Here is a 15457-nt window from a genome sequence, read left to right on the forward strand (position 1 = left end):
TCTGTTTGCTGCCTCTTTCTGTGTGTGTGCATGTGTGTGTGTGCTTCTATCTCAGAGCTGTGCTGCAAAGCCTGTGTGTGCACTGCATACAGATCTGTCACTAAAGCCAGAAATGGCAATTGTTGGGTTAGGAGGTCCAAGACGTTCATTCATTCATTCATTTATCCGCCTGTCAGTCAAGCCGGCTGTACATATTTGATTTTAATTAAAAGTTACAAATGTGCAAAAACTACAGAGTGCCAGGTAGTGAAGGAACACACACCAGTTTTAGCAATTAAATGGTATTCAACTGAGTTTAGGGTGTTCGATAAGGACCTCTAGCATTGGAGTTAAAGTGGTTATTTGCAGGATAACTGAAATCAAATAGAGTATCTTGAATTATGTGTGAATAAAGGCTAGGGCTGGGACGATTCACCTATATCCCGATTCGATACCATCACGATACTTGGGTGCCGATTTGATATGTATTGTGATTTTTAAGTATTGCAATTCTATGTATTGTGATTTATTTTTGTTAACTTTTTAAACATTATAGACCATGGGAAAAAGTTGAATCATAAACTTCTAGGGATTTTTACTTTGGAAAATATCTAAATTAATACAGTAAGAATGTTTGATTTTCAGCATGTATGTAGTCAGAGATGTCCTGAAGTCAAATATATCAGTCATTGTCAGGAATATTATAAGGCACATGTAATGTTTTATACTTCTGGTGAATATAATCCAATCTTGTTTCAGTTTACTGCAGCCGGTTAACGGATATGGAACGGATATAACGTCTCATTACTCAGACTACAACAATAAAAGTGGTAACTTCCTTCTACCTCCGCATAGACTCAAATGAAGCAAATACAGTATATCGATTCTGGCATTAAAAAATGTATTTCAAAATCTACTCTCCTCTGTACGTCTAAGACTTTGGTGCAAACTGTCCAAACCCTCTCTGTATATGGCTAGGTACTCTGACTTGGACCACACACCAGACTGAGTCCATGATGTAGAGGACGGTGACCCTGACAGGTCAAAGGTCATGAATGTGAGAGGTCAGAGGCTGCTTTAATATTGAAGGTCATGACCCAAAATCATCACAGCTGGACACACACAAAGGAAACAACACATGCAACAACAAACACTCAAAGGCATTCTCTAACAATTTCTTTCAATGTTTCTTACACACACAGAGTCTGAAAACCATGTTGTGACCATGTGTTGAACAAGGATGTCGTGGGCAAGGTAATTGGTCATTTCTAGCAGCCACTAAAACCAGCCGGTATCAATCTATACACGACTTCAGAGGAACAGCAGTCTAACAAGAAGCCTCGGCTCAGACATTGTGACCACAGAGGCCCACAGCAGACTTGCCAACTAAAGTATAAAAATCTGCTTTTGAAACACGATCCACAAAGCATTTTGATGTTGGTGGGAGTCTGGTACATTGGCTTTCTGTCGACGTCGAGGGGACCCTTTATATCATTCTGTAAAGGTTTTGTTTTTTTCACTTCTTTCAATAAAATGAAGAAAAAACTGCGCTAAATGACATGTAAAAAACTGATGTTTTTTGCTGCGTCCCCAGGTCTTTTCTATCTAGAGTAGGCTTTATAAAATGGGTTAGCAGCTTTGAATATGACTGAGTTTTGAATATTTGTTTGGGAGTGAGGACTCCATTGTGAAGCCACAACAAAGCCATTGAATCAGAGTGTGTACAGACAATAAGCTAATCATTTTAACATGTGTAGGCCATGTGTGTTGCATTGAATGAACTGCAGGAGAAGTCACAGTTGGCAGTATTGTGTCGTCTTAACACTTTGAAGAAGAATTGAGTACTCCAAATCAAACGACCAAATGAGAACAACAATTTTCTGATATGACGCCCCCCATTGGCAAAACAACCTAATATTGTCAGTGCCTTCTAAAGCCGGTTAGGTTTAGGCAAAAAAAGACGTGGTTAAAGTAAGGGAAAGATTATGCTTTGGGTTTAAATTACTATTTTGTTAAGATTAGTGGACCTTCATCATGTCCATGTCCATGTCCATGTCATAAAATAAAATAATAACTACTAGGTAAAGAACGATTGTGGTCACGGTTAAAAGAAACCAACGTTGACTGTCAGTAGGAAACGAGAAACAAACTGTGGTGAATACCCATTTCAAAGTCTGACTTTGTGGCTCTATAACAACGATTTCCTTACAACCGCTAGAGGTCTTTGACACTTGAACGTAAACATATCATTATTGGGCATTTGCGGAAACGACAGATTGTGTTGGATAAACATCCATACATCTGTTAGCAGCTAATGCAGCATGACTTGACATGACTCGTGTATCACAGTGTTAGTGGAGAAGACGTTGTTGTTCCAGTACATATGACTATTCAGTACAGGAACACACAGGCACACAAATACTACAAATCCCAAGTTCATGCAGGTTTTTTTCTGGGGAAAGGAGACAATTTTGGTGAGAATTCACAGGAAATACTGTAGAAGAGTACACCACAATTACCAGTATTCAACCCTAGTAACAATCGGTGTCAAAATCTGCATCTTTTCTGATTTTGTGAATCTGAGTCTGAATTCATCAAATTCATGCTTTGACTCTGATTGGCATTTATGTCATACCCACATCTCTGACTTAACATCTATTATCACATGATTCATCCAAAACCTGATCATCTCTGATTGAAATAAACCACGTTGGTGCACTCCACAGTTGTAGTTAAACCACTTACATGAAACATAATGAGAGCTGAGAGGAAAAAACAGCCCCGGACCAGAATCAACAAACTGAGAACTAGTTCCCAAAGTCTAACTCAGAAAAAAAGCATACACACAAACCAAAACCCAACAAACTAAAAAATTCCAAAATAGAGCTAGGGGGCATCCGTCTTGCTTTATGGCTGTCTTTGAACTGCCTGTGTCAGACAGATTTCTCCTGTAAAAAGACAGCTTGCTCTCAGTGTGTTCGCTGTGGATAAACAGAGGTTTTGAACCGAAGTGATTTGAGCTGGAAAAGAGCAATAAGACCTCCAGAAACCGACGGTGAAGGAGTAGCAAGACAAACAAACTGAGGCCAGACACTGAGCTCTGCTTTGGCCGCAGAGGTTGTCAGCAGTTCTCCTACATAGGATGAAAGATAGATAGCGGAGAGGAGGGAGAGGAGGAAGAGGAGGAGGTGAGGGGGGGAAATGTACAAAGGGGCACAGAGGAGAGGGGGAAGGATGTGAAATAGAGAAACAGCAAAGCACAGAAGATGTACAAGAAGTCCATCATCAGCCAAAATTAATAAATTTTCCCAATGTACTATTGACTTTTTAGAAGATTAAGACAAACATTTAGGTCCGGACTTCGTCAAACAATGCACAAATCAGCATAGGAGAGGATAATCAGGAGGCCAAGGAATGAAAGGAGAGAAGGACAGAAAGGAGGGACAGGAAAGAAAGAAGTAGGCGAGAGGGGACGAAGGATTATGAGCAGCGGAGGAGGGGAAAGTGTCTACGAGTGTGTGTGCGTGTGTGTGCGTGTGTGTGTGTGTGTGTGTGTGTGTGTATGTGTGTGTAGGGGGGCTCATTATTGACACCATGTGTTACCACAGGAAGCTCCTTGGGAAAATATAAGCACCCAGAAAGATCAGAGAGCGAGACAGAGATGAGAGGATGACACAGAGAAAGAAAGATGAAGAAACGGAGGTCATGCCAAAGTCTTTGCAGCTGCAGGCGGGTATGTTTGTGCGTGTTTGTGCGTGTTTGTTCGTGTGTGTGTGTGTGTGTGTGTGTGTGTGTAAGGGTCAGTAGCCTCTGTTTTAGCAGCTGTACATCTGTATGTCAGGCGTGCAGTGTTTTAGCCACAAGGTCACGGGGTCAAATCCCGCAGCGAACATGCACTCAGATCTATCTATTCATCCATCATAGACATGCATACATACATAATTCAAATGAACACTGTCCGTTTCACCAGAAGGCTTGTTAAAGTTCAGCTTCTTCAAAAAGTCGCAATAAAACACTTGAAACAAGTGAAACAAGACTGCCTTTTTATCCGGGGAAGAAAACAGCATGAAAAAATCAGACTAGTCTACTAGTATTAGTTTTAAAGCTAGAGTGAAGATACTGGTATCATATGAAACTAAAAAACCTAAAGAATCCATTTATACCAACCATGTCATACTAGCTTGTTGCAAAGGAGATTAAATAACACTCCAAACATACGCAAAATTTTAGCAAGGGAAAACTGTCATGGCCTTTTTCAAAGCGGTCCCTTGACCTCTGACCTCAAGATATGTGAATGAAAATGGGTTCTATGGGTACCCATGAGTGTCCCCTTTACAGACATGCCCACTTTATGATAATCACATGCAGTTTGGAGCAACTCATAGTAAAGTCAGCACACTGACACACTGACAGCTGGTGTTGCCTGTTGGGCTGCAGTTTGCCATGTTATGATTTGAGCATATTGTTTTATGCTAAATGCAGTACCTGTGAGGGTTTCTGGACAATATCTGTCATTGTTTTGTGTTGTTAATTGATTTCCAAGCATAAATATATACACACATTTGCCCACTCCCATGTTGATAAGAGTATTAAATACTTGACAAATCTCCCTTTAAGGTACATTTGGAACAGATAAGCAATGTGCAATTAATTTGCGATTAAGCGCGATTAAATATTTTAAGCCCTAATTATTTTATGACTTATTTCCAAGAAACTTATCAGCACATCTCTGGTAAACAAAAGATTTAAAGTGGTGCTTTTGTGTGATTTCTTTGTGGAAAAACAAAGTCTTACAGATCTGTCAATTAAATCAACTAATCTGTCGATAAAATTGTTAGTCCACTAAAAATGTCTTTGGTTGAGGTCAGCCTTACTTTTTACTCCCAAGGAGTAACCTACATTTTGCTCTTTACTATTCAAGTTAGCTACCCTGTAGGCTAAAAGTCAAATGCTGCTGGAGAGCAATTTACCCACACAGCAGCAGCCGAATGAGACCATCAAACTGCACTGGACTCGTGCTTCAGAGTGAAGATGGGTCATTTTGCTATTTCTGCTCACTGAAATGCCCCACTGAAATGTACAAGTTGGAGTACATGCGACATGACTTCACAAGATACTCATTTTGATCTAGATATTTTTTACTTTTCAACGTGGAGCACTGATGCTATTAAACACATTTACTTACATTAATTTCCATTATTTTTCATATACAGTATATTGTGGATGAAATAAGGGATGTATTCAAACTAAAGCTGGGAGTTGTACTCCAACCGGCAAAGTTTGTCAATCAACATGTTATACAATTTATTTTCTACAAATCCATATCACAGTTGTGCTTATTTTTTAGGCACAGTAAACAGCCACGGTGCAGTAGCTTGTACAAACACACATGCACACCCTGTATGAACTCACATGCACACACACTTCATCAATTCATCAACTCATGCTTTCTGTGTCTAAGCCCACACTAGAATGGAGCTGGACAGAGCAGCTATTGTGTTCCTGGTAGAATTAACTATTGATTTTCTCCTCAGCATTATCAATGCTGTTCTGACAACAAAACAGCCAGGAAACACTCACACACACATGGGCGTACACACACACACACATACACAGGCCTAGATTCTGTTCAATGTGAGATGTGCTTTGTAGGAGGCGGCACAGCCACGCGGGGAAAGTCAAATATTAACACACTATTGTAATAAGCACACACTAACAAATACGCAAACAATGATGCAGGCAAATCATCAAACATGCAAAACAAACTGAAGCAAATGTTTTGAGTCTCATCACACATGCATTAGGATGAACACTGTCCCATGGACATTAGACTGTGTTTATGCATCACATGTTTATGCATAGCTTGTGCAATCAGAACGTAACCTTCGTGAACATCCGTACTGTAGACCTACTGTACATCATTCCATTACTCCTGGCACTATTTGTATTTAAACAACTGAGACTATAATCCCCTTTTCTTTCTGCAGTAAAGAGAAAGCCGCTACTTGTCCCACCACATTTTACTGAAACAGAAATACATGTCAAATAGGGATGCACCAATGCCGGATCGGATATCTGCCCGATACTGACTTCAATAGCTGGATCACGTATCGGTGACAATGGGGCCGATCTATTCAATTCAATTCAGTTTGTATACTATTCACATTATATACTGGAATTTGAATTCCTGTTTAAGTTTTGACGAATTTATAAAAAGGTTAACACTTGAATTGTTAGGTTAAAGGGCCATTTTTGACCCAGAACTGACCCGATGTTCCCCCTCAGTCGGCGGCCCTTGTCCTGGTTATCATGCACTCGCATTAATACGATCACGTGAAATTCTGACTCGCACACTCACAAAGAATGATCGCATATGCAACCATTTTGGTGGCAGTCTGGAGCCCTGCTGTGATTTATTTATATTCTACATAGCACTCCTGATACTTAGTTCAATTCCAAAAGTATTATATTGTCAGAGCACACTTTATTTTTTTATTAAATCAGGAGGTATCACTTAGCTGCAAGCCAGCATCCTGACCTACTTCTGCCCCACACTGTCACAGGTGTCACGAAAAAAACAACCCGACTAAGATTTAAAATGTCAAAGTCAGTGCCACCAAACCCCTCTCTCTTTTTTCTCCTCCAGCTTCGTGTCTCTCTTATTGACAGGAAGGATACAGCACCGTTCCAACTTAGCACCTGGCTAATTTTAGCTCCCAGAGGATTCCTCTAAAGTACACAGACACACACACACACACACACACACCTGTTGGTGCTCATGTGATCTGTGTCTTTGGCACAATGTCATCGATTAATTCTTGGCTGCCTTGAAGCCAATGACAACTTCAAAAACACGGTCTGACAGGAAGCTACAAACATATACAAACATACACATAACGAGTGCTTTAATGAGACGAATCTCATATATCAAATCTGCCAAAATAAGATTATTTTAAAAGTGCAAGCAGACACACGCGTACACCAAGTGCCAGGTTGATAGTAAAACTCCAAGACGCCACGTAATTAAAAAACCAGGACAGACTTTTATTTCTGGTGGGAGGCCTGATGAATGATGAAGGACAAGCATTAAATGTTAACTTTTATAATTCAATCAAAAGTGTGTCGCAGCAAAAACACCACAGGAACTCCACTATACTACAGTTCCCCTTTCTACCCATAATTATACACTGTCAGTTTAAATAGAATAAAACATAAAACTCAATGTCCTTGTAAGGTGCAGCCAACACACAGATCACATTGTTTTGGCAACACATTTGTCCAAAGTGAATTACATTTACATACACGCATCTGGAGTAGGGATGCACCGATACCGATACCAGTATCGGGTATAGGGTCCGGTACTGTGCTAATGTACTCGTACTTGCAAAACGGCTCCGATATAACGGCACCGATACCACTTTACTACAGCATGATGTTAACCTCTCGTCACCATCTTTCGGGTCCTCACGCTCCACCTCCCCGACGGTGCTGGCAAAAACGGGCCGATGGCGCGCCCGACCCCGCTGGGCCAGGATCCCACCTCAGCCGGCGCGCGCCGGACCTCACTTTCATTGCGCCACGGGGTTTCGCTTGCACCCTCTGACTCGCGCGTGCGTTAGACTCCTATTCCGTGTTTAAAGACAGGTGGGGTGGGTTGCCGACATCGCCGCAGACCCCTGGCGCCTTTTACGCGGGTCGTGGCATGACGCGGTTAGGGCACACTAAGGACAGTCCGCCCCGGTCGACAGTCGCAACGGGAGCAGGGGGCCCCGTATCTCCCCGGCGGGAGAGAGGGCGCAGCGAGCCCTCTGTCCACGGTGTGGCGAGGTCCGGACGGGGAGTGCTGTAAAGCGGCGGCCGCAAGCCACCTTCGCCCCGAACCTTTCCAAGCCGACCTAGAGCCGGTCGCGGCGCACCGCCTAGTATGCGGGACTCCCCAGCCTGCCGTGTGTCGCTCACACCCTACTCGTATCGGTAGTGCTCGTATCGGTACTCATATCGGTACTCGTATTGGTACTCATATCGGTACTCGTATTGGTACTCATATCGGTACTCGGTATCGGCGAGTACCCAAATGTAAGTACTTGTACTTGTACTCGGTCTGAAAAAAAGTGGTATCGGTGCATCCCTAATCTGGAGAAATTCAACATCTATTCAAGACTGAAGATGAAGATGTGAAGGACTCATTCTAAGCTAACGAATACAAAACAATTCTTAGTTTCAGGTGATTAGACACTTGTGAAAACATAGTTTTGAATATTATATTTCATTTCTGCAAATAGATCCCCGAAATCTTACACACTGGTCCTTTCAGTACATTTTACTGCTACAACATTTTGAATGCAGGATTTCTACTTGTAACGGAGTATTTCTACACTCTGGTGTTGCTACTTTTACTTAAGTAAAGCCTCTGAATACTTCTTCCACCACTGATATGGTGTGAATGGGACTCTAGGAGTAAATGAGCGTGTAATGTTTGTATTTATTCCAAACCCACTCTAAAATACAGCACTCATGTATCCATAATCTGCATTCATCTGCATGTTTTAACAAAACTATATAATTTTGCCAAATAGACCTAACCCGTTATTACAGCACATAGCCAACTAGACTAAACTAAACTGTTGTGAATCCTTCCAATCTTCCTGATTTCTTTCCTTCCCTCCTTCCTTCCCTCCTTCCCTTCCGTCTTATTTTCTAGGACACATTGATTATATTCAGTGAGTTTTGTGTCCCAGGCTGAGAAAGTCTGAGCGCGATCCCTCTGGTGTATTCCATCAAATCCACTCAGCTAAGCTCGGCTGCTTTCACATTAACATAGCAGACTGAGATCAACATATTTTAGAAACATTATGACATTGGGATGAATTCACTCCATAAAAAAGTTGATTTCTCTGATGGGCAGAGAGAAACGCTCTGGATTCACATCACATTCACGGAGACACCTCTGGTGGCTTCGCATCACATCACAGTCAGCCCGGCTTGGTTAAATCCGCATTACCATAAACGTATAAACACATCTGTAGTTGCTCTGAGGAGACCTTTTATCTGCAAATTAACTATTTTTTTTTACATTTTCAGCAGAGAAAATATTTCACAGGATCAGGCTGCACCTTTGATTATTCCAAAGTCCAATAAACATCAACAGGGAAATCAATCTGTTTTCTCTACCTTCCTGATATGTTTGCTGTTTTGAAGATGCAGTAGGAGGTTTTCTGCAGGACAGCGATATTAGGAATAAGTCACATGGATTTGCTAAATAAGAATATGTTGATTTCTCAGTTGGTTTACAATCCTTGTCTGGATTCATTCCACACTGGGGTCTCTAGTGAGTTAACTTCATATCCATTCATGCAAATCAGGCTGCTATCATTCATATTAAGACACACATAACTCCAACGACTCAACTTTTCTGGCAACTTCTCACAACTTTTAAGATTTTCCCCGGCAACAGCCACACATTCCTGACATTTCACCATCTTTTGACAATGTAGGTGTTTGGCTGTGTCAGGCATCATACTGACCCTCAACTGATAGAAAATCAGAGTTAAACATTTATTGACCAATACTAGCATCAAACCAATATGAAAACACAGTTTAGTGCTGCAACTAATGGTCATTCCAACTATCAATTAAAGCAATCAATCAATTAGTCTATAAAATGTCATAAAATAGATGCCCAAGATGACATCTTTATATTATATTTTCTCTGACTAACAGTCTAACATGCAAAGATGTTCAATTTACAGTGATAAAAAACCCCAGAGAAAAGCAACAAACCCTCACATTTGGAGGATTTAACCAGCACATCTGGTGCTTTTTGTGTGATAAACAACTTAGTGTGATTTCAAAGTATTCCTTTTCAGCACAACAATCAAAGTTAAGGTTCTTTTTCTAAGAGTTTAACACTCTTGACTTGATGATGAAGCAACTGAAGCAAAAAAGAAAATGCACAACTATCATCACATTTAGATTCAAATATTGATAGAACTTGATTGGTGCACAAAAATGCATCTTTCAAAACTGAGACCTGCCGACTTCAGTGAGAATAGCACATACAAAAATACAGAAAGCCTCTCTTGTAAACTAACCAAAACCTCAAGAAAATATTGCGTTCATGCAGCATCTTAGCACTCATAGTAAGTGAAACAATAATTAAATTACTAAAACTGTAGTAAATTTATTTTCCAGTGATAGGCTAGGCGATAAATCGACTAACTGCATCAGTTTATCCATCAATTCTGCAACAAAGTCTAATAACACGCCTGCAGGGTTTACAGTTTTCTGCCCAACTCTCCTGCAAAGTTGCTTGAATTCTTGTAACGTTGCCAAAAAAGCATCTTTTCATCATCAACAATCCATCTGTCTCTTTTTTTGATTCTGAGGAAACTGTTTCAAAAGCTTCCATTTCCAACTTTCCGTTGTGTTTGTGTATACTTCCAATGTCCCTTGCTAACTCCATCTTGCAGCTTCAACCTCATCCTCTCTCTCATGACCTCTGACCCTTCCGTCTACCTGTTTCACCCATCCTCTCTCCATCACTGATGTCTCCTGCGATGCCTAATAGCTCTTGAACGCACCCTCCTTCCTCTCTGCTCTCTATTTCAGCCCTCCTCCTCCTCCTCCTCTCTTTCTGATTATCTCCTGGTGTCTCTCGGAGCTCTGTCGCTGATAGAGAGCACGCCTGGCTGACACGCCTGGTAATGAGGCTCCTAATGCAGATGGCCTCTCCCGCCCTCTTCTACTCACTTTCTCTCACACACCCACACACACACACACACACGCACACACACACAGTATGCTATCAACACACACAGACCGCCTCCCCTCCTCCACTCTGCAGGAGGTCCAGAGCTCTCCTGGGTTAAACAGTAGCTGGAGACGTTTTGAAGAGGATAAATAGAAAAAAGCCTGACGAGCACTAAATTTGTCTCATCTTTCAAGCGACAGTCACCGACACCAAACCCTCGCTCCACACACACACATGCAAACAAACCCTTCACACACTAATATGTTCAAACAGCTTACCTATCCTCTTCCTATATTCTACGTAGGGGTGTAACGATTCATCGACTACGTCGATGTGTCGATTTATATTCCTACGATTCAACTACATCGGTAGGTACTCGGAAATTTGTCCTTCACGGGGGAAGTATATCAATCTAAAATTGATTTGCAAGGTAAATAATGTATTGTATCGATACTAAGAATTTGCACCTTGTATTTAAGCACAACAAACGTTATATGGATGTATTTTTTAGCACTTTTGATAGTAAAGGAATGTTAAACGTTACTCCGGTTCACTCTCCCTGTGTATGACGTCGTCGTCATGCGGCACCAGCGCCAATCTCAGAAAGACGTCGACAAAACGAAGCACGGCGGGGAAAAGCCAGACGAGCGAGAGAGCACCTACTGAGATGCCATGCACTTTATTTTTTGTTAAATATTATTGCTCTACCATTTATACTGAAAATGAGAACAGAAGCAGCAGGTAGCAGCTTGAATAGAAGTTGGTTTATTTTATTTTTTGTTAAATATTACACTGCCTTGTATCTTGAGAACTGAACAAGCAAGTCCTTAAGTTGCACTTTTTATTATTTTCAAATAAAAGGTGTATGTATTTGCCCTTTATCGTTGTGTTTACTTGTTTATATCCACAATTAATTTATCCCTGCCTCCCCTACAAGACAAACTTTGAGGAATCCTGACCTGCACTGTCCAATATCCAGCTATTTATTTTACAGTCACATTGATTTTTGGCAAAAAAATGTAAAAACGTATTGTTACACCCCTTACACACAAACATGTAAACAATACACACACTCATATGTTTAAACAGCTTGCCGATCATCATCATGTACTCTACAGCATTGTTGTAATAAGTGGGACAATCTGACTAATAATAACAATCCATATTCAACATGAATATTTTGACTCTTATTGTGCACCGTGTCATATTGATTTTGTCCCAGCTGTCAATCCCCATCTCCGCTGAGGGCATTGTTGCTCATTTTTCATTGTTGACTATGTCACGGCCCTTACACACAAAAAGCACATAATTAATCCCCCACAACCTCACAAATACACAAAGTAAACGAGCAGCAGCTCTTCTGACGTGCATTTCATGACATGATTTGATCTTTAAAAGGGTTGGTGGTTCACCTAGATGACAAAAACCCTGGCGGTATCCAGGCATGCAGATTGATGTGGGTTTTATTTGTCTGGGTTTTGAGAGATTCATCTGAGATTTCTGTCTGCACAGCAATGCAATGGCTGTAAAATTTATTTTGTTTATGGTGCAAAGCATTGAAAATAGGGCTGTCAAAGTTAACGCAATAATAACGCGTAACTCAAATTCATTTTAACGCCACTAATTTCTTTCACCAGCGCAATCGAGCTTTCAGAGGTTGTAGCGGGCTCAGTTTTAAAGCCAGAGTGAAGATACCGGGATCATATAAAAGAAGAAGACAAAAGGAATCAATTGGTATCAACTATATGGAAATGGGTTCTATGGGAACCCACAAGTCTCCTAAGGAATAGATTGGTACCAACCATGTGAGCTTGTCGGGAAGAACGCTAAATAACGCTGCAAAGTTCCGCTAAATTTTGGTGAGGAAAAACCGCCATGGCCATTTTCAAAAGGGGTCCCTTGACCTCTGACCTCAAGATATCTGGATGAAAACTCTGAGATGAACAGAGTGAAAACTGTGTCTTATTGGATAAAACAGATGTTGATGAAATACATAATTTGCGGTTGAAAAAAGGTGATAAATCACAATTTATTGCAATATATCTTATGGCAATACTCAGCATATTGCAAAATTCTCTGAGCACCACAACACAAAATTCAATTCACCTTCATTGTATTGGTGTGGTGGCAAAAAAAAGTGTATTTTCATAATTTGGGTGAGCAACCTTCAAGTCATGTTGTGATTGACTGTTTACTTTCTTGGAGGAATACACAGAGGTTAACTAGAGCACAGATGGAAACACTACATATTTCACTTTAAAAGTTAAGGATCAAATGGCAATCTGAACTTCTTATCATTTGGAAAACTGCACAAAAACCAAAACCAATATGGAACACAATCATCTGATGATTTCTAACAATGGAACAGACACATATGGCCTTGTACAGTAGCATACATATCAATGGCTTTGGCACCATTGTTCCTGAAACTTTCATGCCAATAAAGCCCCATTGAATTGAATTGAAAGTGTACAGTCTACATTGTGAGTGACTAATGCACTGGAACTATGTGAAAAGTTGGAAAAACAAGACTCCCCAGGGGGTAGACATAACTTTAAATGACACACAGTGCACTCTGGGTAATCATAACCTCTGTTGGCTAAGCAGTAACTGCAGAAGGCCAAAATCCAAATGACATATTTATGCTGTTGTCTGTCATGTTAACTTGATTTATGAGTCTAAAAATAACAACAGATCCAACTAGAAGTGACCCTTGATGAGTCATAATGTTTCTAAATGTTTTCTGGTCGCATACAACTAAACTTACAAGCATCTTTTTTATTTTTCTAGTTTTTAGATAGATAGATAGATAGATAGATAGATAGATAGATAGATAGATAGATAGATAGAGAGAGAGAGAGAGAGAGAGAGAGAGAGAGAGAGAGAGAGAGATAGATAGAGAGACACTATAAAAATACATACAATTTTACTCAAGTAAAAACGCATGGGCCTACTTTTGTAGCACCAACATGTAGGCTACTTAAAGCATCCATAATAAAAGTACCCATTGGGTTATTTTTATTTATTCATTTGTTCATTTATTTATTTTTTATTTTATTTTATTTTGTAAGCAGCATTTGTATCACCTGATAAAAGCACCTGATCTTGTGTTTTGTATGTAAAAAACTAACTTACAAGCATCTTTTCATGTGTTCTCACTTGTGTGTTTGTTTTAATATTAGGATCATTTAGCTAGCTAATATTAAGTGTTTAACACCTGATTTGCCCTCTTTTATTAACAATAAACAACCTGTAACTGTGACAGAAACAAAGTGTGATTAATTAGGAGATTATCCTGCTTACCACACTGATGTGAGGACGTTTAAAAGTCTCTCCCGTGGTCAGACATGACACTTTTCATTTAGCTAGCTAGCAGAGGTGTTACTAACCGTTAGCTAGCCGTTGGACTGATTAGCTTATTAAAGGTCTCATATTGTCAAAAGTGAGATTTTCAGGTCTTTTATATTATAAAGCAGGTTTATGTGCTATATAAATACTGTTCAACTATATAAACGCTCAATATATGGAGAAACACACAGCCCTGTATTCAGAAATTGCCCGTTTGAATCAAGCCATTAGGATTTCTGTCCATTTGTGATGTCACAAATATATAAATATTAACTCCATTACATGATTTTAAACGCAAACATTCTAAATGTGTCCCAGTTTATTTCCTGTTGCAATGTATGTGAATAACATCAGCTGACAGGAAGTAAAAATGGAACCAAACTGATGCCTAGCAACGCAGTTCCGTTGCAATTCCGTTGCAATTCCGTTGAAATGCACTAAAACGGAGCGTTTCAGACAGAGGGTGAATACATGTATATTTAGACAGATCGTATGAGGAAAATAAAGTTGTTTTTTTTAACATTACAGCATTTAAACATGTTCTAGTAGAAACACAAAATACAAACATGAACCTGAAAATGAGCATAATAGGGGACCTTTAAGGGTAAGTGAGCAGCCGGGTTAGGGTAATTGAAACCCGGGCTCATTTGGGTGTTGTTCACCGGTAAAATGTCTCTCTCGTTACCAGGTATATTGGTGTATCGATCAGTAATCTCTTATCTATCTATCACCCTCTCTGGGAGGACTCACCTCTCTGCTGGGCACGGCAGCATTGCCATAGCAACGCGGTCAGGAGCACGAGCCGGAGCCGTTTCATCTCGTGCTGTCTGGGAAAGTTTGATATCGAACCGCGCGCGCTGCTTGTGGTGTCAGAGCGCTGTAGTCCTCACGTGCAGCTCTCCGTGGTGCGTTTACTGACCCAGGAAAGTTTCAGAGAAGTTCAACCAAACTCTCTCTCTCTCTACTACTCCTCCTCTTCCTCTCCTCTCCTCTCCTCCTCCTCCTCCTCTACAGGTTTAAAGTTGGGCCAGATGTTAATGATATAAAAAAATAAATATATATATATATATATATGAATATATGGAATACATATATAGAAATATATATATAGAAATATATACAGAAATATATAAATGTATGGAATATATATATATATATATATATATATATATATATATATATATATATATATATATATAAATATATATATTTAAATGTATATATAAATATATATAAATATATGGAAATATGTAATCATAGATATGAAATCATAGATAGATAGATAGATAGATAGATAGATAGATAGATAGATAGATAGATGTTTATTTTTTTAATTAAGGAAAATATATAGATAGATAGACGAGTAAAAGTCATTCATAA

The 15457-nt window shown here is 39.9% G+C and overlaps 1 protein-coding gene across 2 annotated transcripts in view; it reads right to left on the reverse strand.

The window, feature by feature from the left end:
- lama2 (laminin, alpha 2) overlaps positions 1–14999 on the reverse strand; it is a 222502-nt gene extending 207503 nt beyond the window's left edge. For both annotated transcript variants that reach the window (XM_074615044.1, XM_074615046.1), the window contains exon 1: positions 14828–14999. In XM_074615044.1, coding sequence (XP_074471145.1) covers positions 14828–14894 — 67 coding nt within the window. In that variant the 5' untranslated portion in view covers positions 14895–14999. The remainder of the gene's footprint in view (positions 1–14827) is intronic.
- Positions 15000–15457: the final 458 nt, after the last annotated feature.

The sequence above is a fragment of the Sebastes fasciatus genome, chromosome 18 (genome assembly GCF_043250625.1).
Source record: "Sebastes fasciatus isolate fSebFas1 chromosome 18, fSebFas1.pri, whole genome shotgun sequence".
Classification (NCBI taxonomy): Eukaryota; Metazoa; Chordata; class Actinopteri; order Perciformes; family Sebastidae; genus Sebastes; species Sebastes fasciatus.